The 24,172-nt window shown below is 43.0% G+C and overlaps 2 protein-coding genes across 4 annotated transcripts in view; both read left to right on the top strand.

Moving 5' to 3' along the window:
* The first annotated feature begins 131 nt into the window (after positions 1 to 131).
* LOC133117057 (pyridoxal kinase-like) lies at positions 132 to 14,962 on the top strand. Its single transcript, XM_061227146.1, has 12 exons — positions 132 to 302; positions 581 to 749; positions 1,844 to 1,898; positions 6,044 to 6,148; positions 8,218 to 8,301; positions 9,413 to 9,447; positions 9,951 to 10,036; positions 10,487 to 10,532; positions 11,774 to 11,885; positions 12,662 to 12,798; positions 13,098 to 13,164; positions 13,554 to 14,962. Exons 2-12 carry the CDS (start codon positions 669 to 671, stop codon positions 13,664 to 13,666), a joined length of 921 nt encoding a protein of 306 aa, XP_061083130.1. The 5' UTR covers positions 132 to 302; positions 581 to 668; the 3' UTR covers positions 13,667 to 14,962.
* A 1,390-nt stretch (positions 14,963 to 16,352) lies between these two features.
* The window catches only part of agpat3 (1-acylglycerol-3-phosphate O-acyltransferase 3), a 16,984-nt gene continuing 9,164 nt past the window's right edge, over positions 16,353 to 24,172 (top strand). The window contains exon 1 of one of the 3 annotated variants that reach the window (XM_061226816.1): positions 16,353 to 16,730. The gene's annotated coding sequence lies outside the window, so the exon portion shown is untranslated. Of the gene's footprint in view, positions 16,731 to 16,894; positions 17,095 to 22,226; positions 22,268 to 24,172 lie in introns of those variants that run through there. The other 2 variants (XM_061226817.1, XM_061226818.1) reach the window with 2 other exon arrangements.

Raw genomic sequence — 24,172 nt, 5'->3', positions numbered from 1 at the left:
CTTTAGACATCCACAATGTGCTGCACGGACACGTGCTGCCCGGCTAAAAGTAATGGCAAACATCTGGCCATTGAGTAAACCAAGTAAAACGAGGGCAATAGAGGGGTTTCTCAACGCGACACGTCCACGGAAGGACCCCATTTGCGCACCGCCTCCCATGTTGAACTTTCATTCTTTAAGGGACTGAGAACTTTTAGATAGCATTATGTTTAGCTTAAAGCGTAGTTATTGAATGAAGTGGAAGCATACAACGCGGAACTGTATGCAGTTATCACTAACGTTAAAGGGCAAGATGATTTCCGGTAAACATTTCTGCATTTAGATAGCTTCTGTATAACTTCTTACTTAGCGACATTAAATTGACAGTTTATTTAATATACACATGAATTATCTCTCAAAGAATACGTAATATTCGTAAATAGTCAATAAACAATACAATTGATGTCGTTTTAAGATAACATGCTGTCACATCCTAACTAGTCAAACACTTCGGCCACGTGATGAAACAACACTTAGGTGTCTGTCTAAAATGCCTGTCACTCGTGTATGTCCTCAACGCGGTTTGCTGATTACTGTACAGCTAGGTGAGCTACTGTGTGTCAACGTAGCCTACACTCTCCGCTCGCGAACCCTGGATTGGAGTTGATTAAAAAATAGCTACGCACGAAATGGAATGCAGAGTGTTGTCAATACAAAGTCATGTTGTCAGAGGATACGTCGGGAATAAATCGGCGACATTCCCTTTGCAGGTAATAAACGTAGTTTATCCGATCAGATGAATTAGTGGAAGCATGCAGTTTCCTCAGGCACATACTAGTTAAGATTTCTCGCGATGTGAAGTGTTCGCTACAAATGTACACTTACACTTGTCCACTTACGGTGCTATGTAACGTTAAATAACAAGCATGCTATTGATTACAATAAGGGACTGTTTTTGCTCAGTACACAACTTGCTAAACGTAACATGGTAAAATCTCCTCCACTCGTGGCTATGAAGTGAATACATAGATTCAAATAGTCTAACGTTAACTAGATTTGCGACGATCGATAATTCAATGTCAATTGGGCAATTATGTGCGATTCTTGTAGATAACGTGGCTACTTTAGTTTTCTTGGTAGCCTACTCATTCAGATATGGTACAGTTAGTTAGCTAACTGCATAAAAGTCAACTTAGGTTATTGGCTGGGACATTTAACGTTAGTGACACCCTCACACAATCTCACATTTTCTGGTTTGCACAATAGATTTATCTCGTGCCAAGGTTATGCAATAGTACACTCATCTCTAAGGATCGCACAGCATCCAAATTAAATCATTTGAGGCAGCCCGATGAGTGACTTGAAACATGCAAATGATTATTTAACTTGTTATAAAAACTGCGTGGAAATACTTGTCACTTGCAGACGGTAGCCACGTATATTATTACGTGGTTAAATGGCAACGTTGTTAATGTCGTAACAGCGAGAGAATGGGTCCTGTAGAGATCAAAATGCACTATTTTCGAATTACTTTTGGCATGGTCGGAGACGGTGCATCATCCCCCTTGTTATTAATGGAAGTGAAGTTTTGTCCGCTGGACTCGCTTCAATCTAACATTTTGCTATCAGCAGAAACTGATCTAGAAAAATACTGTACATAACTTATATCTTCGATCATTGGTAAGACGCGTGTGTGTATTTGGCTACCATTAAAAGGTAATTTCACGTTGCATGCTGGATAAGAATTCCTGCCGTTGTCATCATACTATACTGTATACAAGCATCTCCATTGTTAAGTCAGGTAAGTAGTCAAACCCTAGTGGCTTACTACTACCTGTCTATCTGATTTCCTGTTCATTCACAGGTGCTGGGTTTTGAGGTGGACTCAATCAACTCAGTGCAGTTCTCCAATCATACAGGTGAGCAGATCTAATGGGGGATCCCTATTTCTCCATAGAAGTTTTCTCATCTGCATGTCATCTTCTAGGCATGAGTTCAGTAGAGCCTTTTTTGTTTCCATGTGCTGGGCAATCACCACATTACACCTCCCTAGTAACTAAACTGACAAATAGAAGGGTATTCATAATAATACAATGGCTGTATCTGGGTAAGTGATTAAAATTAAACCTGAAGGTAAATCTTAAGGTTTTAATTTTGCAATGTAATTTAATAATTCTCATTCTTTAACACTGCTCTGTCATTGCTTGATGTAACGTTGGTGCAACGTTTCCAAATGAAGAGACACATGGAATAGTATTGTTTTGTTTTGTAATCACAATATGTATTTCAGACGTGTCGCATCCATAATGCAATGATGTCACATCCATAACGCTGGAATTTCCTATTTATTAATTTGGAGGAACTGTTGCTTCAAATCCTGGACTGAAGTCCAAAGGGAGTCTTGTCAAGTCTAGTGTGCTGACATGCTTGGTATCAGGTTTCTGAATTTTTCTGACGCATTGGCTATTTATCATTTTGAGTGTGCTGTGCATCTGTGTTTGGTTTTCATTTTTTTAGTTGTTCAGTCTGTGCTCTGATGTTTGTACTCTGAAATCAGTGGATCATTTCAACAGGGCTTTTGCCGTGTTCTGCGACTAAGGTCAGCTGTGCCTCTAAACTCGTGTTGCACAGGATCTCCCCAAGCTGTGCTCGCATAGCAGTATTTTGTGAAATGTCTATCTCCAAGTCCACAAATCTGGGATAGAAATTGAGGTAGAGAGAATGGCATGACACAGCAGAATATAAACTGCCTCATCTATTTTTTTTTTTCATGGCTAATGTGGGAGTTTTATTGGTAGGTCTAAACCTTGCTCCGTTATTGCATTCCTAAGAAGCACTGTGTAGTGCAACTTTCTGCTTGGACAATGCTTAAAAAGCTTTTAACAGCTCCCGCGAGGATGTCAGCTATGGGGGAATTTGCTCGGCCAAACGCCACTCGCGACTGCCACACCGTGGGCATTGCAGGTTAAACAGACGGCATTTAACATCAAGGCTTTTGCTGATATGCTTTCAATGTGCAACATGCCTTATTGAAGACAAATGCAGTCTCTTTGCTGAAATCCACCTCAAAGTCCCACAGGGAGTGGACAGTATTTTACTGTGAATACTGTCTTTTACAGGATTTTACTGTATCATCATTTCAAATATGATCCTTTCAAAACAGATTAAATGGGTTGGTTCTGGGAGTGGTAGAGTGAAATGTGTTATTTTTGCTAGTCTATATACTGTACATAAGGCTTTTGGATTTGAGATCAAATATGAATATGAGACAAATATACATGCAATCAGCTTTTATTTCATGGTATTTACATGCATATGTTTTACCATTTTACAGAAACTGCTGTTTTTGTGTTAAGCCCCCTCATTTTCAGCTGTGGAAATGTATGTTAACAGATGACTGGCAGGCATTAACTGTTGCTCAGGTGTTTCATTCTGCATGGATTATTTACACATAAAAGTGCAATGAGTGTCTACTTTTAGTTTTAACCTTTGTTTTCATCTATGGAGATTCCATTTGGAGTCAGAAGGCGTACACCATCACAAAGACCAGATCTAATGATGGCTAAAAACAACTCATCTGTATGCTGAGAAGACATGATGTAATTCATTCATTCATTAAAATAAGTCTTTGTCTCAACATTATATACAGTGGGCTCCCAAATTATTGCCACCCTTAAATATAAATCAATATAAATATGGACTGAAAATACTGTAAACTAAAAAATAATGGTATGGAGGTGTCATTTTACGATGCAACCAATCTCTGCAATTCTTAAACTCTGACTCTTGAAACTGTGGTTCTTTTTGACCCATTACCATGCTTGTGAATGCCAATTACCATCTGTGTCTTCTGAATTGACAAATGGATTTGGAAGCATTTACTTGATCTTGGGCAGATCCTTTATGTTTTGTTAATGCAGTCTTTTGCGGACAGTAATTACTGACACATTCACACCTGCCTCCTGAAGAGTGTTTCTTATCTGCTGGACAGGTGTTTGATTGTTTTTTTTTCATTAAGGTGAGAATTCTTTGGTCATCAACTACAGAGGTTTTTCTTGGCCTACCAGGTCCTTTGCGATTACTGAGCTCACCAGTGCGCTCGTTCTTCTTAATGATGTTCCAAACAGTTTATTTTGGTTAATCTATATCTAATTTTAAAAACCTGGTTGGGATATGTTCAATGATTTGAAAACTGAAGGCGCCAAACTAGAAGGCGGAAAAAGGTTTTTTTTAATGTTAATATTTACACCGTTGCCTGCATTCTCTAGTCACACAGAGAGCTCTAGGTTAATCTGTCGAATGTGAGGGAGTGTTGCACAGGAATTGTGAAACTGAACACTCAACCTGATACGGTGCCCTTAAGGACAGGGTTACTGTAGCGTTTAAAGGCAGAGTACAGTGTAATGAGACTACTGGTGCCTCTCTGTGTGTTGAAATGGGACTGTTCTGCACTGTCCTCTGTACTGTGTCCGGCTACCAGTTTCCCCAGTGCATTCCTGTTCATTCCCATTGCTCGTTGACCTTGGCTCACTGTGCTTTCCCAGTACAATGGCACTCTGTCTGCTCTGGCTCCATTCATTCACTCATCTCCTCCTCTCTGTCTCTCATGGTTGTCTCACACTACCAGAGGCCATTTTTTTGGGGGGTGGGGTGGGGGTGGGAGATGCATTCCTCTTTAGTCCTAGCAACCCTGTCCCAGCTATCCCCTCTCTATCTCTATCCCTCTCCTCTCTCCCTCCCCCTCTTTCTTTCTGTCTCTCTCTCAGTTCTTCTCTCTGTGACCATTCACCCAGAGTCCACAGGGTTAATCTGCCTCTCTGCAGAGGTCTCAGGGCGTTGAGTTCAGTGCCTGCGATGGAATAAGAGCAAACAAGAGGTAGCGAGATGAGGAGGAAGAATTAAAAAAGGGATGGGGAAAAAAAGGATAAATGTAAGGAAGACAGAGTATTTCAGTATTCCAGAGCAGTTCAATGTTGTCACTCACTACTGGTCTCATCCGCTTCTACATGTTAGTATCGCAACAACTCTTTCCTGGCGCATTCCATAAATACCTCCTTTCATTTCCTCGGATGAGAAAAGCGTCTGCATTCTGCAGATCCTTTCTCTTCAAGCCGAATCGATTTTCTAGCTGCCCCACATGGTATGAATGAAGAACCTGTTCATTTGCAGCAGCACCCAGGCTGTTTCTCTGACTGTAAGGCATGAGAGACCTCATTTGCTGCGTGAGGAAATCTAGGCTTGTTTCTGCCAGTGATGGGGGGCTGTTTCTGCTAAAAGCAGCACATTTTTCTGCCTATGTAATATCTTTTAGAGATGGGACTGAAATGACAGCTGTGGCTTTAAAGCCTGATATCAGAGAAAGTGCAGATGTATGTGTGAGCGACTTACAACACACAGTCAAATATAGACATACATACACGTGTGGGCGCACACACACAGGTCACCAAGGTAAAGTTTCTGGTCCTGTATTTCCTGCTGGTCTCTTGGGTTATCTTTGGCCTGCAGCTGGTGGCAGGCAGAACTGTGCACAGCGACGACATTTACTGTGTTTAATAATCCTCTTGGAGCACGCAGCTCAGACATTCCATCCTTCCCTCTCAGCCAATCCTGGGACACCTCACAGCCAGACCACATTCCAACACTGTGGGATATTACAGTAACAATGGTCATACCCAGCCACAGACTAGCATAAACCCTGTTTTAATTCTCTGTAAAGTTTGTTTGTGTTTGAGTTGAGTTCTGTTGCTTCTGAAGTACTGTTACATCCTGTCCAATCAGCAGGATCTTTCACCCATCTTCGATTTCTGTCAAAACACTGACATTCACTTCTGCCACCAAACGCTTAAAACACTTTATGTCAAGTGTGTGTCATGTACGTGAGTTGAAATTGCCTTGGTAGATTGTGTGCTTCTGTGTTACGTGTTTTTCATGTGTAGAGGGCTGCACTGCTTAGGAAAGAGCCAGCAGTAGCCTTTGTAAAAAGTGCTTTACCGCGTGTGTGTTTCCATATGCTTAGATAAAAGTAGGGCTCTTCTGACCATTGACCTACCATGTCTCATGTCAGGCTACCCCCACTGGAAAGGCCAAGTCCTCACTGCTGACGAGCTAAATGTTCTGTACGAGGGCATCAAACTCAACAACGTCAACCACTATGACTATGTGCTAACAGGTAGGTCTAATAGCTTATTCTTGTAAAAATAACCAGATTTTTTTTCACTGGTCTATGAAAAAGCAGGGTAATGTATATTTTTGATGTGTTGATGTGCATGCAGAATACTAAAATGTTATCTGAATACAGGAATCATTACCTTCACCTGAACAGAAATGTGAGCTAATGTGTACAGACAAAACCTGACACCATAGACAGCGGGAGGGGGAAAGTGGCCATGATTGAACAATGTCTCTACCACAGGCCCCCATAAGACACAATCCACGTCCCCATTCATCTGACAGAGCCGACATTTCCCACTTACTCCATTAGCCGGCAGTTTGACATGAGTAGCATGGACTGGACTCTGTGCGGGAGTGTGCGGACCTGAAGAAAAAGCATCTCTGTCCTGTAGATTATGTCTCTATTGCCTTTGGGAAACAAAGGTAGAAAAGAGGGCATTGGAGAGGCTGACAAAGAGAGGGAAAGATTGAATTAAGATAATGAAACGGTGAGGAACAATGTTGTTCCCTAGGGGGGGGAAACAGGGTGGACAGACTGGAAGCAGGTTGTGTGGAGTGTAGAGGATAGAGGGAATAATAATACATTCAGACTACAGGCCTGTGTAAACAGGGTTTGAATGGTTGAGGTATATAGCCTCCGTGCCTACGCTCAGTCGGTTCAGTGTATTTGAGTCATGAGCACGGCTTCCAAGGTTCACAGAACAGCGAGGAGGAAAAGCCTTCCGAACCTTCCTGGCCTCAGTGCGATGGATGGTGGTGTTTAAAGGTGACCCCTGAAGTTTTGGGGGTCCCTAGGGAGGATGGACTGGGAGTGTAAGCTGAAGACTGCTGCAGTAGGTCTCGTGCAGTCTGCGCCAGAGGGAGCTGTGCTTAAAGAATCGGATCAGCCCACGCTGAACCCGACTCCACTCTTACCACTGCATTAGCATTAGGGCATTTATCATTAGAAAGTCTACTCGACTAATTAAATCCAATTAAATTCTGTTTCAGTTTAATATCATCATGGGAACAAGTCATTGGATAATAATATCACTGTGGCCACATTTATCTGCTAATACTGGTTTTATACTGCAATAAATAGGCCTGTTGTTCAAGTGTGTGTCTAATCTTAACCATGTGTCGCTGCAGTGAGTTTCAGTCATATTTGGGGTGTCTCTGATCACCTGAAATCCTCATTTACTACCCCCAAGCCACATATAGGCAGACAGACAGACTTGTGAAAGGAACAGAATTTCTGAGGCAGAAGTTGTCCCTATTCGCTGGTTAAGGACCATCGAACCGACACAAAAACCCTTACCTTTCAAATGACAGTGATTGACTTCTGCTGCCCCGTGTGGACAATTGAACAATTTAACAATTGCACCAGAGTAACCGATCTTGGCAGACAGGTGTCTCCCGATTTGAAGCAAAGAGTCAGCCAGGAAAAAAAAGGTGCAGGAATCAGGATTTCCTTTGTCTGGCATGTTTTCCTAAACAGACCGGTAGCCTTGACGAGTAACAAGCTTACCCCGGTCATTAGGTACACGGGTCATTTAATTAGTCAGTGTGTGGCATTTCAGTGTGTCCACTACAAGCAACCGCACTGATTTCAGTCCTCAATTCAAGCTGTAGAATACACGGTTATATTAGATTATAGAATATTAACTCTGTCGAGAATTTGGTGAATGAATTCACTGTTTAAAATTTAGACAGTATTAGATTTGCAGGCCTGTGTGGAATACCTAATTTGTTAAGTTTACAGTTTACTGACATGTTACAATGTTGTGATAATCTTCTCTGTTGTGATAATCTTGTTAATATGTTATTATAGGGCCTTGAACTTCTGTTGAACAGTGGCAGCCTTTTAGAAGACAGTCCTTCAGAGAGCTATGGCAATGTTACCACCCTGATGTGAAATAATTTCCTGTAGTGTAACAGTTTCTTGGTTTTGTTCAATGGTTATGCTAAAGGTTTCACATAGACACGCACACACGCACAAAATACAAAGTGTGCACAAAGACAAGACAAGCCACTGAGCAGAAATGAAGTCCAGTTCCATCACCCAGAATCCTCCTGTTCTTCTGGCAGGGTACACCAGAGACAAGTCCTTCCTGGAGACAGTGGTGGACATTGTGCAGGAGCTGAAGAGAGCGAATCCAAACCTGGTGTACGGTGCGTGCCCACTATTATGCAGTCGAGTTAACATTATGCAGTTGAATTAAGCCATCACGTTTATTTCAGACATCTGTCAAATCATAGCACTTGCAACCGCACCTTATTTAGGAAGACTTTTGAAGTTGTCATTATTTATTTATTTAGTTTAGACACCATGAAGCCCTCTCCCCTTTCTTCTTTTACGCTCCTCCAACAGGCCTTTCAGCCCCACTGCCTCTGGGTTGTTGGAGGAGCCCTTCTGCCCTCTTGCCTTCTCCCCCTCCAGCCTCTCTCCTTCTTTTATCTATTTCCTGCTCCCTTGTTCCCTGCCTCCCGTTCAGCTTCATTTCACTCTCACATTCATCCTCTCAGCTTCAATGTATCCTTGTATTTTATCTCTCTCTCACTCACTCCCTCTCCCTTTCCCTCACTCTCCCTCCCTCTCTCCCTCTCCCTCTCCCTTTCTCTCTCTCACTCACTCTCTCTCTCTCCCCCTTTCCCTCTCTCTCCCTCCCTCTTCGTCTGGCCTCCTGTGCTGGTTTTATCAGCTGGGATTACTGCAGGGCATGCTGGGATATTCTAGGTTGCATAGAGACCTGGAAACGGAGCCCTCGGAGAGATGTGACGTCCTGTCCCTGCAGCTCCCAGCATTCCCAGTCCCCCCACTCTGGCTCAAGACTCCAGAGCCGTGCCAGCCAGCCGTGAAACAGGGTTACAGAGCTCTCGCTGATCAATAGGGAGAATGTCTTTTCCGCTGGCAGTGTAGAACCCTTTTAAACGGCGTTAGAACAAATCAAACAATCGGCCTCTTCTGGGGCATTACTGACTGGGTTTTTAATGGGCTGGCCAGTGAATGCTCCGTGCGTGCGTGCGTGCGTGCGTGCGGGATGGGGGGATGGACGTGTTTGCGTGACTACATCTCCTCCATTGATCCATTAAGTTCAGCTATGTTGTATCTTCAGCACTCGTGCTCCATGTAGTGTTGTTGTTTTTTGTTTTTTTTTGCATGTCTCTTTTCCCTCTATTTGTGTTTGTTTGAGGATACGTCAGTTCAGACCCAGGCTCTTTGTTTACTCTCTCTATATGGAGATGATATATGTGTGACTGTCTCACTTCTCTGTTCCTACAGTGTGTGACCCTGTACTTGGAGACCATGGCTCAATGGTGAGTACCAGTATCCATATGCTGGGGTTTACTTCATCAAAAAAGTCTATTTTGATCTTAATTGATATTAATAATATGGGCAGAATGTATTAACATATGTTTTCTGTCATGGACAAATTAGCCTGAGTGAGGGTAATTCACATCTTTGGGGTAGCCACACCCACTCAATGTAAGTGAGCATTTTGGTGCAGGACACAACATGTGAGATATCTATACAAAGACAATATATGCTTTTTAACCCTTTCCTGGTCCCTTCCAATGGGGGGGGGGGGGACTAGTAAAATACAAATATAACAGACTTTAGTTTCCTTTTACATGATAAAAGCAGGAGGTGTTACATTCCAGAATAGTCTTTTTGCACATAACTGATGACAGCAATTACTTTTGAGTTAGAACATACCAATTTATTTTTGGGTGGTCTTCCCCTTGGCTGTATCTCCTCTCTGCATCATGTTCGTTGCCTCTAATTTTTTCCCACTATCTTGCCACCCCTTTGCCTTTAGTATGTTCCAGAGAACCTGCTCCCTGTTTACAAGAGCAAAGTGCTCCCCGTGGCTGAAGTCCTAACACCAAACCAGTTTGAGGCGGAGTGAGTGTCAGCTGGAGCTGGCTATAAACGCACTGGAAACTTTAATCGTGTGTGTTTGTGAATGAGTTTTATCTTGGTGAATGCGCCTTATGTGAATGACCCATCACAAATATTCAGATCCCCGAGAATCTTCAATGAAACAATCCTGAACGAATGTTACAGTGAAGTGAAAGAATAATTTTGTTTGAACGTTGGTGAAAATAGTTTTTCTTTAAAAACATCAGAAAACAATATGAATTCCATTCGTGCCTGACGATTAAAGCATTTATATTTAAGTATTTAGGTTTAGTGACTGCGGATGTCTGTGGGAGCGGGGTGTGTAGTCGCTGTGGTTCCATGTTGTAAGCTTTGAGTGGTACAGAAAGTTTATGTAACGTCCTGAGCCAGTAGGAGTTGTGATGGATCATGCGGTCAGCTTTAACTAAGCGTGTAACACCCTGTGTGTTTCAGGCTGCTAACAGGGAAAACCATCAGTACGGAGAAGGACGCTGTAGAGGTGAGGCTATTAGAAAGGCGGCCAGTAGCGTAGTGGCTAAGATACATGACTGGGACCTGCAAGGTCGGTGGTTCGATCCCCGGTGTAGCCACAATAAGATCTGCACAGCCGTTGGGCCCTTGAGCAAGGCCCTTAACCCTGCATTGCTCCAGGGGAGGATTGTCTCCTGTTTAGTCTAATCAACTGTACGTCGCTCTGGATGAGAGCATCTGCCAAATGCCATTTATGTAATGTAATATATTACACCCCTAAACCACACCTGTAGCACACCTGCAACACAATTAACCCGTAACACCACACTACACTTGTGGCACCAGCCATTGACACTAAATACTCCTTTAACAAGAACCTTTAATGCTACACTACACCTGTGCACTATACTACTGCTAATACTAACCTGTTGTGCACACATACTGCAAAAACAAAAAAGTATTTGAATCTTATATTGAGACATAAAATCGTATTTCTTTTACTTTTTTGCTAAATAAGATGAAATATTGCCAATGAGGTGAGACAATTTGACTCATTTCAAGATTTAGAGATAAAAACAATAACAAAACAATTCAATAAAAACATTTAACTTGTCAAGAAGCTAATATTTTTCTACTTGAGGAATAAATATGATCTTAATTCTTGTTTCAGACAGTCACGTTTTGCAGTGTCTATAGAGCTCAGTGGGGGAAACCAGCAATGTGTGCCAATTAGCAGTTGTCCTTTGGCATCTATTGTTTTAAAGATATTTTTTTAGGCCTTTTTCAGCTTTATTGGACAGTATATAGTATAGAGAGACAGGAAGAATGGGAGCGAGAGAGAGGGGAAGACATGCGACCAATGTCGGACGGTCGGATTCGAACCACCGACGTCGCGGCTCGCAATGAGCATGCGGTCAGTGCTCTACAGGCTGCGCTACCGAGACACCCCTTGGCATCTATTGTTGAGCAGAGTGCTTCTCACCTATTAGGATAAGAGGGGAAAGTGAGAGAGGAGGCAATTTAGTATTTAAAAAATACATTTTTGTATCAAAAGCTAGCTATACTTGAAAATGACAAAGATGTAATTGACTATGACCACTACACAAATTTGAAGGTAGTTGAACAACCAGCAAACTGCTGCAAAATGTCACAAGACTACTAGTTTAACTACATGTAGCTAAAGGATTCCCCAACACTGCTACTGCCTTCATGTAGCATTAATCCAGTGACTACGGTGTGACCCTCACCTTTGACCTCTGCTGTCTACAGGTGATGGACCTGCTCCACAACATGGGCCCTGATACTGTGGTCATCACCAGCTCTGACCTTCCCTCCCGAACGGGGGAGCAGTTACTGGTGGCCCTGGGGAGCCAGAGAACAGGTATGTTACCCAGAATCTGCAGCACCTTTCTGAAACAGACTCATTACGTTATGTTCTTATCCTGACTCTTATAATGACTTATGAAGATTATACTTTTAACTATAATGTATTTATACAGCTGGATATTTTGTACGAAGGTTTGCAGTTACACGTAGTATGCTGCAAGGCTCTTTACACAAGTAACATTTTCAATGTATTCTCCATTCATTCAGCTGGATATTTGTTCTGGAAAAATAATGAGTTCCATAAGTATTTGGTTAAGAACATATTTTTCTTTGCACATTTGTGCAAAAAAATTTGGCAATTCACAAAGGACAGTTCACAGCCAACACGGGTCGCATTCGAGGGACGGTGGCGCCCCCTTATGGCCACGAGTGGTGCTTCTACTGAGTGAGCTGTGATGAAAAAGGGTGCAGATTCAGCTTTTATTAAAGAGTATTTTTACACATAGAAATTACAGCACTTTTTATACACAGTCCCCCCATTTCAGAGGGCCATAATGTTTGGGACAATATCACAGGTGTTTCAGATTATTTGGTTATGTTCCATCCCTTCCGTCGTGCAGGTATAAGAGAGCTTTCAGTATGTAGTCTTGATTCTAGGCTTTTGATTGCCTCATGAGTTTATTTGCCTTTGTCAACATGAGGACTACAGTTGTGCCAATGAAAGTCAAGGAAGCCATTACGAGCCTGAGAAATAAAAGATAAAAGCCAGTCTGAGACAAAGGCCAAATGACAGGCTTGTGTGTGTGTGTGTGTGTGTGTGTGTGTGTTCAGTGAAGCCGGACGGAACCACGGACACCCAGCGGATCAGGATGGAGATCCCCAAGGTGGACGCAGAGTTTGTGGGGACAGGCGATCTGTTTGCTGCAATGCTGCTAGCTTGGACTCACCATCACCCCAAAGACCTGAAGGTCAGCTATTACCCACCACTACCCCTCACCCCTCCCCTGCACCTCCACAGACCACCGAACCAACCCACCCCCACCCCCACCCCCAATCTCACTCCAGATTAACATTCCCATAATAATTTATGAATAAATTGTTGGCAGTGCATTGTTTTCAACTGTGAAACTACTGTCTGTAAATGTTATGCTCAACCTTTTGGCATGACTCATAAACGGATTGTGTATAGAGGTTACTTTATCCACTTTCTCACTTTTATTTTCCCTCTCTCTCTCTCTCTCTCTCTTTCTCTCCATCCATCTCTCAGGCAGCTTGTGAGAAGACTGTCTCAGTCATGCACCACGTGATTCAGAGGACCATATCCTGTGCACACAGTAAGATGCCATGTTAGGCGTGCGAGTTATGCTTCTAACTCATGTAATACTGCTAACAGGAGAATGTGTTTGTGTGTTTGTGTTGAGTGGCGGCCTGTAGCGTAGTGGTTATGGTAAATGACTGGGACCCGCAAGGTCGGTGGTTCGATCCCCGGTGTAGCCACAATCCACACAGCCGTTGGGCCCTTGAGCAAGGCCCTTAACCCCGCATTGCTCCAGGGGAGGATTGTCTCCTGCTTAGTCTAATCAAGTGTACGTCGCTCTGGATAAGCCATTAATCTAAATGTAATGTAATGACTACATGATTTCTTTCTCTTGCTCTTTCTCCCTTCCTTCCCCACTCTCGCTCCTTCCCTCCTTTCCTCTCTCCTCCTCTCTCTGTCCTGCAGAAATGGCGGGAGCAGGTCAGAAGCCCAGCCCAGCGCAGTTGGAACTGCGTATGGTGCAGAGCAAAGCGGACATTGAGAGCCCAGACATCGTTATAGAGGCCACCGTGCTCTAGGACAGCCCTCCCCCCTTCCGCCACACAACCGCACAATATAGAGACGCTGTACATTTTGACCTGTGATGTGACATTGCCTTAGAGTTGCTTCCTGACCAGATTTCCATGAGCCAAGAGCCGGGCACAAGCAGAAGGAAGAGATGCGCTGTTGGGGTGGGTGTGGGAGGGAGAGACTGGGAGACTGTGCAGAGTCAGTTGCATAGATATCTCACTTCCTGTCTCTCACGTCTTGTGTAGCGACCTGTCTGAGCGCCTGTAGCATCTCACAGTGCAACAGGGCAGCCACACAGTTCTATGGTGCACCTCTGTGTTCACCAGAGTGGACCATGGTTGTGAGAGTACCCCCAAACTCCCTCCTTCTCTCCAGGGTTCACCGTTCTTGTGCTTGTGGGTTCATTTTTTTGCCGTTAGGAAAACTGCCGGTTTTTGACAACATTCCTTGGGTACTGATTGGACCTCATCCTGCTGGTCCAATGTTGGTCCTATTGCAGTCTTTAGTCAAAAATGTGACCCCTGTGGTAGTTATGTGCAGAGTAGACCTCTGATGCATCCACAAGAAGTATGGAATTAGATTTTTAAGAATGGACCCACCCGTCGATGGCCACGTGCTCCACCATCCTTGTGCAGACTGAAGCAGTAACTCTCACAGGAGAATGAAAATGACTGCATTAAACACGCATTTTTTAACATTCAGAGGTTCAACTTGGTAGCAGCTTAATTTGAATATCTAATCTGCACCATTAACAGTATCTTTTATTTAAATTACTGTAGAAATGTCGCCTTTGTGCGTGTAAGTAACATGGATGTCTTACGCAATTTTCAACTTTGCACATTTCCAACTTCCCGTTACTTCTTCGCTCTTTTGTTCCTTTTGAAAAAATGAAATATCAAACATTAAAAAAATTCAAATGTAATGTTTATGTTAATGTATTTTAACATAGTTTTTATTCTATGATTTGAAGATTGTTGACATGAAATGGCATTTACTCCCTTTTATTTTAAGGACTTGCAATGATAATCACACACTGTAAATTGATTCTTAAAACATGGTAAATATACTCATCACGCTTTGATTTTGTATTATTAAAAGGCATATTGCATTTCATAAAATGGAAACATTCAATGATATGACCAGTGTCAAAATGCCTCTGTGTAGTGTAGTCAGAAGCAATCATGTAAAAATGTTTCTTGAATTTGTAGCAATGAAAAGAAATGGAAGTTGGTCATTCTTTATGATGTTAGAAAGTACCAATTTTCCGATAACTTACAAATAAAACCTAAATCTTTTTATTAAAACTGACTTGTCTCCATTCTCCTTCTAGTCTTTTCGGAGAACAGTACCCATACTCTGTCAATTTCCGTTGAACAAATAATTAAGCTGTTAAAAGTATAAATCGCTGTGAAAATCCTCAAAAGTGATTTTAACTCTGCCAAAGCTTTCTGTTTCAATGTTTCTGTTTTCAAAGATTTATTTTTTCTTTGCAGCAGATAGTGGTTGCTTAAACACTTAACATTAGATTTTTTTTTTTTAGACAGACATTTATGCAGCTACACAGGAAGACATGAAATGCACATAATCTATTTGTTACGTTCAAACATATAGGAAAACTGCACGTCTATTTCAATAGCTTTATTTTCATGTCTCATCATCAAACAATGAAATTGGTAATACAATTTTGCTTAATTTGGTTAATCACAGCTTAAATTAACTATATTGTATACAGTCATTTCCTGTTTCACTAGACAGTGTAAAAAGGAGGTAACAAGCATGCAAACCCATTTGTCATTGATAAGAAAGTCTGTCACAGGTCTGGTAATGGATACAAAACAAATACATAAATGGTTCAGCATACCACTTTGCACTGTAAGGGCAATAATAAAAAGACAGCATTAAAAATGTAGGGCTCCATTCCAATCTAATGCAGAAATACACACACAAAACACTATTACATAGTTACATGGTGTGTCCTACCTCCTCTCATCATTATGCTACTTGTCAAACTGACAGGATAAATAATTGAAATTATTTGATGTGTCGAAATTAGGCCATAGTCACCCTAGAGATCCACGCAATCGCCCCTTTTGACGTCGGCTATTATGTGTTTGTAATTTGAATTCTGAGTGCGAGTCTGTTCTGGGCGACATAAATCAACCTTCAATAGATCAAGCCTCGTAACAAAAGTCGTTTTTATTTTATTCTATATTACAAATGTAGCCTAATTAAAATTGATCACCACAAAAAAAATGTATTGCCTACGAGTAAAATTGAAGACAATATATATTGTAAATTTGGTAAAATGCGGAATAACCCTTCAAATACCAATAGCCTATAACATGTTCACCACGTGTTGCCTAATTTCACTTCAGTAGACTACGTTCTTGTCTTCCTGAATGTGATGTGTAGGCATATCAACATTTATATTGTGTTCAACAATTCATGTATAAACAATTTAAATGTTGCACTGATGTCATACAGTCTCAAAGCCATACCGCATTCACACAAGAATCTTGAACCTGTAGGCTTTGCAAACTGTCTTAACAGTCAACCAATAATAAGAGTAATTTGGTCTGCAGTACCAAAGGATCTAGGTCTAAACGAGCTCATAAAACGGTCTCCAGGGGCAACCTTCACCAAATAAAATGAACATACAGGCGATAGGTCTGATTACATGATGTCATATTGCATATTGGTCACATGTGGTCATTGGTCTCAAGGCATGATGATGATTATTATTATTAGTAATAGTAGTGGTTATAACAGCAAAAGTAGGCTAATAATTGTCAACATATAAAAATAGGAACGGTTCAGTGTTGTTTCCTGAAGAAAAGTGTGAGAAGACGGACCGGACCGGAAGCATTTGTTCATCTATCTACAGGAGGAGAGCTAGGATGGTCCCGTAACGGACAGCAATACCCACCATCCAAATAACAGTACTAGTCATATTAAACAGTCCTCTTGACATCAGTTCTTCTTCAGTGAAAATTACGAGACTGAAATACCAAGTGTGCAGCATCCAGTGCGTGGACCAATCCGTAGACTGCACAAACCAGCACCAGAAAACAGGTACATAGCTATTTTGTTAGCTTGCTATTTCGATAGCAAGCTGGTTACACTATTTGTTAGCATATTAGCATGATAGCCGACTGGTTGTGAATGCTGGATTTGGGTCGTTTTTTGATGTCGATGGAATGCAATGGTTATCTAGCCACATGGACGTTAAGCCGCTGTTATAATTCCTGTTCCATAAGTGATTTCCTCTTTTCGTGTGCCGTTAGCTACGTAGCGAGTTTGTTAGTTTGCTTGGGCACAATATCATTACTTTGGGGGCAGCCAGTGTGGCATTGTAACTAGCATGCCAGTGGAACTGCTGTCCTTTGCATTAATAGCGTGCCTTTTTCATTGGAGCGTAGTGTGGCGTGTTCGTGGGGTGAGTTCGTCGTAACATGATATCCGCTGATTTTATTTTTGGAAAGAAAACATTTTGTATTCCTGCCCACCGGAGAGCCGGTGCATATACGCTTTGACTCTGTCAAGCTGTCTGCTACATCATCCGGTCGCGGGGTTACTATAGTTCAACTTCTTTGTTGTAAGGTGCCTCTATTGCTTGTGCCAATGCATGACTGGTTTTGCGTTCACGAATATGAATCTTTTTATTTGCCGATTTGTACACTTCAACATGTGAACAGCTAGGTGACCTTCTGCTTTAATGCTTTAAATGCTTCCTGTTTGCGGGTAACCCCGCATGGCCACGTTATCTTTTTCAATGTTCCCCGTAGTATGTCTAACATTGGTTAATACGCGTGTTCTGGTCTTGTAGTAGTAGTAGTAGTAATAGTAGTAGTAGTAGTAATGCATTTTTTTCAACATGACCATACTGATTGCAGTCGTTATTTATACATTTGATTTGTTGTGTTCTGAGAGTATGAGTTTTGTTCTGACAAATAATTCGTTTTGGACCTGGGTTAAAATTTGTTTTGGTTCTTCTACCTTAGGGATATTCACTGGATTTGTGACATGATTAAACAAACCCGTTCTTGAATTGATAAATTGTTCATTATTTTGTTTGTTCTGTCTTTTTGTCGATTCTTTGATGGCACTCTGCATCACAGTTTCAAAGCTAAATTTAACTTGGTGTGTGTAGTCTTTTTTTTAACTGGCTAGTATTAAACGGAGTTGATCTATATTCTCAGAAGAACTACTGTTTTTTCCTCTGTTACACACTTACCATCATCATCATCATCACACACGCACACACACACACGTGCATGGTGAAGTTTGATACACACTCGCCGGTTTGGGAATGGAGTTAGCCAGGTCGGCCATTGTCGCTAATGTAAATCCGGTGGATGCTCTTATGTTCTCTTGCTTAGTAAGTCATTCTGGATAAGAGCTTCTGCTGAATGAATCTGGTGATGTAATCATCGTCACCACCACCATCAGCAGCAGCAGCAGGAGCAGCCATCCTTTTACTTTAGAAGTCTGCTCGGGTGCGAATGAGGTTTATGTTTTTAGTAGATTACTGCATAGGCCTACTCTCTCAATTTCCCCTTTAGCACAACAGATAGTTTGTAAAAATAGTAATAATAATAATACAATAATACAATATTCTAGCAATTAAATATGACAGTAGTTGGTCAGAGGAAGGTTCTTATGCACACTAAACGGGTGTACTGGCTTATAGCATTAGCAGCCATGACAGTGCTAATGCCATCACAGTCTGTCTAGTATCTACGGTGGAGCCAGTTTCAGTGAGTGCAAAGCTCAAATTATAAGGGAAGACTGAGCTGGCTGTGCATGACACTCTCAGGCACACACACACTCACCATCAGACACACTAATAAAGCACCTACACACCCATGAACCTACACCCATTCCACAAATGATAGTTGGACAACGACAGCAAATTTAAATAATTTGCCAAAACACAAGGTACACATTCAAATTGAGAGCCGGTAAGTGTTCCATGGCTTTTCAGGAAAGGTTAGTCTCTCACTTCTGCATCTCCCAGCTTTCAGCTTCCTGGATCTGTGAGCGGAAAGCAGAGGGGCTGTAAGCCCAGCTAAAGCCAGTTCAGCAATGCGGAGAAAGCAGCACGTGGCTGCTCTCTGTGGTTAGCGGCTGTGTTGTGGGCATGCTCAGAGTGGCTGCAGGGTCTTCGGGTGCTGAGGTAAAGGGCAGGCTGCCGGCTGGTTTCCTTCTGCTGAAGGATCGTAGGAAACGGAAATGGAACAGCACTTAACAACATCTGATGGTTTTTGCAGTTTGCAGGCGTGCAAGCTATGGACGCACACACACACTTGTACAACATACACACAAACACACAAACACACACACACACACACACACACACACACACACAAACACACACACACACAAACACACACACACACAAACACACAAACACACACACACACACACAAACACACAAACAAACACACACACACAAACGCACAAACACACACACACACAAACACACAAACACACACACACACAAACACACAAACACAGACACTCACACGCTCATATATAAATGGACAAACGATCACTCATATATTCATGAATGTGGATTGAAAAAAGAAAACCTTGCGAATATCGTTGGTCAGGGTTTAGGGAAGGGGAAATATTTTGTACACATTTTCTTAGCATTTCTAAACAAGGTTGGGATGATAAGCCCCCCTAATACAACGCACATGCATGCATGTAAGTACACATATACTAAACATGATAAGCTCTGGTGTTTGCTAGTTCCTCCTCTAGTGCCTCTCCTCTTGTCCTTTCAGCTAGCTTCAGACAATGTAGGAGGTTTTCAGGAGAGATAATGAATGTCTCCTGCTGGAATACAGAGGTGAATTATCTAGGAGTAAGAGGGCTATCACTACCTTAAGACGGTATGGATCTTGGAATTATTGGCCTTGATTCAAAAGTCCACTTGAGAACAGTGTGTATTCAAAGTTCACTAACAAAATGTCAACATGTTGCACAAGGGTTCTTGGGAGTTGCCAGGGCTGGCAAAATGGCCCTGATCCAGTGTATGATTGGATTAATTGACCGTGCTAATGAAGAGGCTCTTGTTGCTTCCATTGATTTTTTTTTGCGACTGTCTGAAGAGACTATGGAGCCTGTCTGTCGTCAGTGAATGTCTGCATAGGGAAAGCCGCTTCTCCCCAAGGAGCATTTTGATTGGTTGAAATGAGTCAGTGATTGAAAGCCTCTTGCTCCATTCGGTTTTGTGTGTCATGGTACTTCATTCTTCCAGCACTATGAGAAGGATGTTGAATAGTGCGTGCAATTATTGTATAAAGGCCCTAGCCTGTATCATGCAGAACGCCATTTTACCGTAGTCGGAATTGTCACTGTGATTATAGTAGAGGTGGAGGGAGGAGGCAGTAATTTCTTCAGAGGCACCTCTCCTGGATTTTGGGCCCTGTTCCTGTAACTGAATAGACCTGATAATGTCATGTGGGATTAAAGCCAGGGCACACAAATCCAAAGCTAACAAAGCAGGTTAAGATGTCACACACTCAGTAAAATGTACATTGTCGAAAGATACCGTGACCAAAAAAAGGGAACATAACTGTGCTTCATCTTTTCCTCTCACGCGAGCTACTGTTCCTCTCTATCACACATTTATTTTTTCCTAAAAACTTTTCTCTGCCTTTGGTTCAATTCCATTTGAAAATGAAATAAAATATGGGTTCCAGATCGGAAAACATGCAAAAGAAATAATATTTCAGAAGAATAATACAATTTTTTACTTCTTGGCCTGATGTGACAGTGGCCTACCTGTTGGTGATTGACAGCAGTTGGAGCCAATGCAGAGTGGCGATTCCGCTCACCGAGGCCTCGCTACCAGCATTAAACCCCGCCCCCAACCCCCTCTCTTGGTATTGATGGAAATTGGAGGTGACTTATCCAGGGTGCCAGAGAATAGCTAATCAGCGCTAATCTGATTTGAGGGGATTACCGGAGAAGACGGTGAGGTGGCTCCTTCTCTTTCCTCTCCTTCCACGTCCCGTTCCGTTCTTCCGCCTAGACGAGCTTCGCCCGGCTTGACGAGCTTCTTCCGCCAAACGTCCGCGTCGAGGCGCGCGTTTCCCTGCGTCCGGCCCGGTGACCGCCCCCGCGGAGCTCCTCCGAGCCTCCCTCTGCGACCCGCCTTCCTTCGCCTCGGCCCCGCGTCTTACGGCCCACAATCCCCTGTTCTGCTGAGGCGGCGGTTTTGGCGCGGCTCTCCTCGTCCTCCTCCCCTCTGGGATCTCAGGGATCCGGTGTGCACTCGCTGCGGTCCGCATCAGCACCGTGGAGGTTCCTGCCGTTCCTGTCGCACAAAGCAGATTCCGCTTTGCCCTTTCCTGCGCCGGTCGGGCTGCTGGGGAAAACCCCCCTCGTTCTCTGTCCGTTTTCGTGAGAGGAGGGGGGGACTGATAAGAGGAGGAAGATGCTGAACCAGGGGGCGGTGATGATCTTCACTGGGGTCTGTGGGGCCATCGTGCTCATGGCCTTTGGATACTATGTCTACTGGTGAGTCCCAGTGACAGGGCTGCCTCAGGGGAAAGGATAGAGAGGCTAGGTTGGATGTGGGTATGCAGTATAGAGTGTGTTTGTGTGTTTGTGTGTGTGTGTGTGGTGTGAGCAATGCAGGCCTCAGCTGTTGTGAACAGGTTTAGCCCAGGCTCTAATCTCCATAGGATTCTGCTGTGCCATGGATCAACTGTTCCACAAGTTGTGTGCTCATGTGGCCACATGCGTGTGTGTGCTTGTCTGCATGTAGGCAAAACGGCATTACTTGGTTTGGTTCAGCTCTGTTCCTGTGATCTATTCTGGGTAGAGTGGTGGGCCAATTGAGGACAGGGATTCAAGTTCAACTCGGCCATTGACCTGCAACCTAATGCTAGAATGAACGAGACCTCAGGAACACAATTTCACAAACCAGCGTCTCGTTGCTCTCGAGCATGTGGGGCTGAGGTTGTGGGCAGTGGCTGGAAGTGTAACCTTCACTCCTGTTAGCAGTGTTAGATTCCTTCCTTCAGTCAGTTAAACGCTTGTCTCTTAACTGTTTTCCACTCACTTTCTGTCCTCATTGGTTCCACAATTAAAAATAGGCCTTGTTCACTATGTGGTGACCAGTACTTTGTAGAGCTTTAAAACTTGGCAGTGTCTGCATTTCTTTCACTCTCACTCTCACTCTCACTCTCTCCCTCTCCCTCTCGCTCTCCCTCTCCTCTGTCATATGCTCTCTCATGCTTTCTTTGTCTGTATATACGTACCTGTCCCTCCTTACCTCTTTCCTTACTGTTTTCTTTCTCAAATTCATTCAAATGGAGCTCTTGGGATGATAAACGCATTGTGTTTCCAGCGCATAGTAGTCTCCCTACCCCCATGGACGTTCACAGTGAGATGCCACACAAGCTAAGCAGAACAAAGTTCAGAGCAGAGCAGATTACTGCGTGCAGGCTCTGTGCTGAGTGATGATTGGGCCAGAATTCAGGCTGTCTGCCCCTATCCCCTCCCCCTTCTCTCCTTCTCTCTCTCCCTGTATCTCAGTCTCTCTCCGAGCAAGGCAGGGACAACCACACTCAGGATCTTTTTAGTAACACCAGGTCTGTAGGATTTGTGTTCTGTTTCTCTTAGGGTGAAGGGTCTGTGCGAATAGCATGTCCTCTCCTGTCTGTTCTCCTTTCAAAATGGTGCTCTCCCATTGACTGCGCACAGATGGGTGAAGTTTGAGCTGTGGAGGAGCTAAAGTTAAGTTCTTTAGAGGTGAACAGTGTTTGTTTTGTATACATTACATTGGTGATACAGATTGGAAGTGCTTTGTGGGTACAGTGCTGTGTCCGTAGATGGTCCATTATGGGTATAGTAGGCTGTAGACAGTTTATTGTAGTTCTGCTGGTCAGTGATGTCCACTGAGTAATGCATCGTGGGCAAAGCAGTTAAACAGATGAGAAGTGCAGTTTATGAGAATGTGTAGTTTTTTGTTGTTGTTGTAAAGTTTGTCCAAATGTTGCAAGTGAGTTGTGGGAATTGTAGTTCTGCTGGAATTAAATGCATTGTTTGTATGAACAGGCCTGCCTCATTGTAAAGTTTATTTTGTGCTATGCTGGAAGGTTAAAGTTCAAGGTTCATCATGTAACTTTATTCAACAGCTATTGTACGACAGCATGGGGAGATCAGTCTGCCCTCCCTCTCCTCTCCTGATTGCAGCCTCATCCTGGATTTGTCACATCTAACAGTGTGGCAGATGAGAGTACCGTGGGTGAAGTTCACCTCCAGTCATTCTCATTGGAGTTTGTACAATGCTAATTTGATCTGCTGGCCTTGGTGAGGCGTGTCCACCTGTGATTTCTCCTGTCTACATCTGCCGAGACTGCATTTTCCTGCCTCCAGACAAAGGCTGCATTTTCAGAATGTTCCGCAGAATCTTTTTTGTAGGTCCTCACAAGGGAGGTTCTTCACACGTATGAATGCACCACTGGCCTCAAGTTTTTTTTATGTGGCAAATATAGAATGACAGATGCACGTGTATTGTACACGTGTTCTGTACAACCATTCGGACGAACAAGAAAGTGATTATGCCTTTTTTTCTTATGAAACAACACTCACTATTTCTCCACACGTCACATAGCTAAATTGTCATCCTTGTTGTGTAGATGGCTATAGTTTTTTCGTAAAATGTTCATATTAAATTATCGAGGGAATAAATGTTACAGTTCATCATTTCAATATGTGCTTGCTGGGAAAGAAAGTCAGACAAAGTCCTGGAATGTGGTCACAGTTGACACCGAAATAGCTGGGGCAAATTTGTTGCCAAGTACAAGCAGTGAATGTGTATTTATCTACAGTACAGTATGTGCTAGTCTGCTCTTGTTATATGTGTCTGGGAATGAGACATACATAAATGAATGTGTAGAATGCTCATGTGGAGCAATTAAATTAGTATTCAAGCAACTAAATCAGTCTTTAGATTTCAGGATAATTGAATGATTCGCCTTTATATGTTTTGACATTGGATCTTGTTTAATCTTTTGCCTTTTGACATATGTAGATGTACATTTTAATTTTTTTGATACAGTGGTAGAATTTGTGCTGACATATGGCAGAGAGGGGCCGGGGCGGTTGGGTTGTAGACATAAAACATGGGACAATACAGAGTTTTACCTACACTCACATAAAACAGGTGAGAGTCTAAAGGTACGCCAGGCTTGCAGATGATCAAACCGCCACACCTCTGGAGGACATTTTGGGTGCTGAAGGTCACTCTAAGGTGGGGGGGGTGTAGAGTTTGGGGGGGGGGGGGGGGGCTTGAGGTCACAGAGTTGAGTCCCAGAGGCGGAGCCTGGCACCCTGTTGCTAAGGGTGAGAGAGGAGCTGGGCCCTGTGCCAACCTGGGGAGGGGTGGGCATGTGAGTGTGTGTGTGTGTGCACCTCAGTCTGTGTGTGTGTGTGTGTGTGTGTGTGTGTGTGTGTTCACCTCAGTCTGTGTGAGTGTGTGTGTGTGTGTGTGT

The sequence above is a fragment of the Conger conger genome, chromosome 17 (assembly GCF_963514075.1).
Source record: "Conger conger chromosome 17, fConCon1.1, whole genome shotgun sequence".
NCBI lineage: Eukaryota > Metazoa > Chordata > Actinopteri > Anguilliformes > Congridae > Conger > Conger conger.
This window is presented reverse-complemented; position numbering and strand designations above follow the sequence as displayed.